The sequence below is a fragment of the Lactuca saligna genome, chromosome 1, assembly GCF_052625555.1.
Source record: "Lactuca saligna cultivar CGN05327 chromosome 1, ASM5262555v1, whole genome shotgun sequence".
In the NCBI taxonomy this organism is placed as follows: domain Eukaryota; kingdom Viridiplantae; phylum Streptophyta; class Magnoliopsida; order Asterales; family Asteraceae; genus Lactuca; species Lactuca saligna.
The window spans coordinates 172490811-172494877 of record NC_136417.1 but is presented as its reverse complement, the minus strand read 5'-3'; the positions used below and the strand labels follow the sequence as shown (position 1 = coordinate 172494877).

General features: G+C 38.6%; 1 protein-coding gene across 1 annotated transcript; it reads left to right on the top strand.

Annotated features, from left to right (window-relative positions):
• Positions 1–1187: 1187 nt before the first annotated feature.
• LOC145046105 (eukaryotic translation initiation factor 3 subunit D-like) lies at positions 1188–3628 on the top strand. The gene is made up of 2 exons (XM_078994388.1): positions 1188–2999; positions 3390–3628. Exon 1 carries the CDS (start codon positions 1261–1263, stop codon positions 2980–2982), a length of 1722 nt encoding a protein of 573 aa, XP_078850514.1. The 5' UTR covers positions 1188–1260; the 3' UTR covers positions 2983–2999; positions 3390–3628.
• The last annotated feature ends 439 nt before the right edge of the window (positions 3629–4067 follow it).

Genomic DNA, 4067 nt, shown 5'->3' with positions numbered 1-4067 from the left:
CGATAATCTAAAAATCATCGTTCTGCCTCAAGAACCCAGCCATTGGAATTATTTCCATTAAATAATGGTATCTCTAGCTTCTTGATTCTCCAGTTGGTTCCTCCGTGGTATCCAGGTGGTGGCGGCGTGTTGTTGCTTCCTTGCCCGACTCCATTCTCCTTTCGGAAGGTAGAGAACAACTCTCTATTCCCTGTAGTCATCTCTTCCATTTTCTTTGTGAGGAGTGACCCTTCAATTCGAATCTGTTGTTGTAGTTCAACACACACTTCTTCGAATCCTTCTTTTGCTATTTCTACCCTCTGAACAACTCTTGGATCTATTGCTCTGATACCATTTGTTATGAACTGGTTTGTAATCACAGATTCAATAACAGATAGATAAGCAAATGATTCTAATATTGATTGAAAACACTCAATAATACCAAATGTTTACAAGAATGAAGATAGTTTAGCTAATTCGAGATAGCCACTCTCCCAAGAGGAAATAATTCCACGTTTTACAGAAAAGATTGATGTCTCCCTTCGTATCCCATTACTCTCTTATATTATCAATCATAACAACTAAATAATACAAAATACCCATAATGCCCCTGTACCAACAAGATGCTCTTTATTTGATGATTACCCCAAACTATCCTTTCTCTAAAATAAGGTGACCAGAGTGGGTGCATAACACTTTCTTGATCCATTCACCAAAACCCCCCAAATAAGCACCACAAGTGTTTCAAGGATAGATGATAAGCTCACTACACTCAAAGGAGGCTAGAGGTTCTCTCAATAGATGTTATAGGATTGATAGAGGATGAGAATGACAAACCTTGGGGGTTAATGACCTTTAAATAGTCCCCAAAACCTTAAAAAGACGTTCATGGGAGCCACACGCCTACAATACAACTTTCCTGTTTTTTAGATTTTTGCTATTAATTCCTTCAAGCTTCCATCTTCACTCCTACCTTTCCTTGGATTTTAAAACCACCAATCAAGGTAAGAGAAAAGCATAATCAAGACTTAAGTGTTACAATAGTTAAGAGATTTTATGATATTATCCCTTAAAAAATATATATTATAGTAGACTTTTTTAAGAATTAGATGAAATATATTTGGGTTTATTTGTTTTTGAGTAAAATACGGATTCCAAGTTTCCAACAAGGGCTGAACGGTAATTTAAGCTTCAGCAGGCATAAACGCAGCTAGGGTTTTTCTTCCACCCCACAAACGTTTTATCTCACTCTTTCAGTCTCCACACGCAAATCGGAAAACCATGGTAGGCTTCGAAATCGGCGACGTACCCTTCAACCCCGATGGCTGGGGTCCAATGGAATCCACCGACTCCTCCGTCCCCATCCTCCCCAACCACTCCGTCAACGTCCCCTTTGCCCCGTTTTCTCGCTCAGACAAACTCGGCCGTATAGCCGACTGGACTCGATCCAATTACAATAACCCTAACCGACAAAACAATCGCAACAATAATCCGGCCGACTCCGCCTTTGACTTCACTGCGGATGATTCGTTCGGCGGTGGCCTCAACGCCGACGAAGACTCTACTTTCCGCCTCGTTGATGGCAAACCCCCACCACGCCCGAAATTTGGTCCAAAGTGGCGTTTCCAGAACAACCGTAACCAGCTCCCTCAGCGCCGTGACGAGGAGGTGGAAGCACGTAAACGTGAAGCAGAAAAACAGCGTGCTCGCCGTGACCGTTTGTACCATGCGAATCGGTCTGGAGGTAATAACCCTAGACGTGAGGCGGCGGTGTTCAAATCATCAGTTGACATCCAACCGGAATGGAACATGCTCGATCAGATCCCTTTCTCGACGTTCACCAAACTATCCTATAACGTTCCTGAACCCGAAGATCTACTTGTCTGCGGTTCTGTAGAGTCGTATGACAAAACCTACGACAGAACAACACCGAAGAACGAGCGCCGATTGGAGCGATTCAAGAACAGGAACTTCTTCAAAGTCACAACCACTGATGACCCCATCATTCGCAGACTTGCGAATGAGGATAAAGCGACGGTGTTTGCTACCGATTCCATTCTCTCAACGCTAATGTGTGCGCCTAGGTCAGTTTATTCATGGGATATAGTCGTTCAGCGTGTTGGCAACAAGTTATTCTTCGATAAACGAGATGGTTCACAGCTAGATTTGCTATCAGTTAACGAAACTTCTCAGGAACCTCTACCCGAGGCTAAAGACGACATCAATTCTGCTCATTCTTTATCTGTTGAAGCTGCCTACATCAACCAGAACTTTTCACAGCAAGTTTTGGTGAGAGATGGGAATAAGTTAACCTTCGAGGAGCCAAACCCATTTGCAAGTGAAGGGGAAGAAGTTGCATCTGTTGGGTACAGGTATAGAAGATGGAAGCTTGATAACGACACCAATTTGGTCGTTCGTTGTGAGGTTCAGAGCTATATCGATGTCAATAACCAGAAATCTTTCCTGACATTGAATGCTTTGAATGAATTCGATCCCAAATATTCTGGTGTTGACTGGAGGAGGAAGTTAGATACTCAAAGGGGTGCAGTTTTAGCTACTGAATTGAAGAATAATGCTAATAAGATAGCGAAATGGACAGCTCAAGCCATTCTTGCTAGTGCTGACATGATGAAATTAGGGTATGTGACTAGGGTTCATCCTCGTGATCATTTCAATCATGTCATATTAGCAGTTGTTGGGTATAAACCGAAGGAGTTTGCTGGGCAGATTAATTTGAACACTTCAAACATGTGGGGTATTGTGAAGTCTATTGTTGATTTGTGTATGAAGTTGGGTGAAGGAAAGTATGTTTTGGTTAAGGATCCACAGAAGCCTCAAGTCAGAATTTATGAGGTTCCTGCAGATGCTTTTGAGAATGATTATGTTGAAGAGCCTTTGCCTGAAGATGAACAGGTTCAGCCTCCTGTTGAAAATGGTGATTCTGTTGTTGAAAATGGAGTTGGAGATGAAGTTGAAAGCAAGGAGGTTAAAGCTGAAGCTTAGAAAGTTGAAGTCTGAAGGTATAATTTTTTTTTAAAGATTTGTGTTTTGCTTGAGTCAGTTGCTTTCTATGGGGTTAAATGCTTATTTTTGAAACATTTGTTGCATAAATTGGTGAAATGATCAAACTTTAAAAAAAGACCCTTGAATAGCTCTGATGAAATTGGCCTTATAAACAGTGGAAAAACCTCTAAATAGCTCTTTTTTTTATCATCTCTATTGAGAATGAAATAAAAGAGATGATTATGATCTATTGTTTATGAATTTATTCAGTTTATGCTACTTACATGAATTTATGCAACAATGTTTAACTTGTTCTTTGAATTTTGCTTTTATTTTTTAATCTTATTTTGCATATGATATTGTCTTACTGTTTGAAATATATAATATATATTTATTTTGCTTTTTAGGTAACCCAACAAACATACAAGCCATCATCTTTGAGCTGGGAACTCCATTTTTAGGGTAATTGTGATTTCTTGAAATGAAAAAAAGTTGACTTAATGTGTTTTCTTTGTTATGAATCTTGTCTTTCTGGGATTTTGCCCAAGTTTTTGTTATGAGGACCTAAAGTTTGTCATATTTATGCTTTTCATATGTAATGGGATTTTGGAATTTATTATTAGATATGCTTTTTCCATTACAATAATCATTTATGTTTTTTTTTTTAAATGTTTGGAGTTGGTATTTATTTTCAAATCCGATTTTATTCTTGTGGCAACTCTTAGATATATATATTTTTTTGTTTGTTCAAGAAAGTATCAACCATGTGCAAATATCTGCTCTCCTCGTGCCTATTAATAAGTAAAATGATGAAAAATAGGTGACATTAATTTATAAATGTTGCAGAAATAAAATTGAGTCGAATAGTTGCACCACATTGTGGTAGTGTCATTCTTTTTAAAGGTTTATCCAATTTTGTGAGTGGCTTATCGCATATATTAGAGTAAATTAGGTGATTCGTCTCTCTTCCAAGTGTTAAATTGCACGTTTAGTTTTTATTTTTAAAAATTAATTTGGACCGTCCATATTGTTAAAAGGTGCTTGTTACGTCCCTCCCTCGTAGACATAAAATGACTATCTTACCA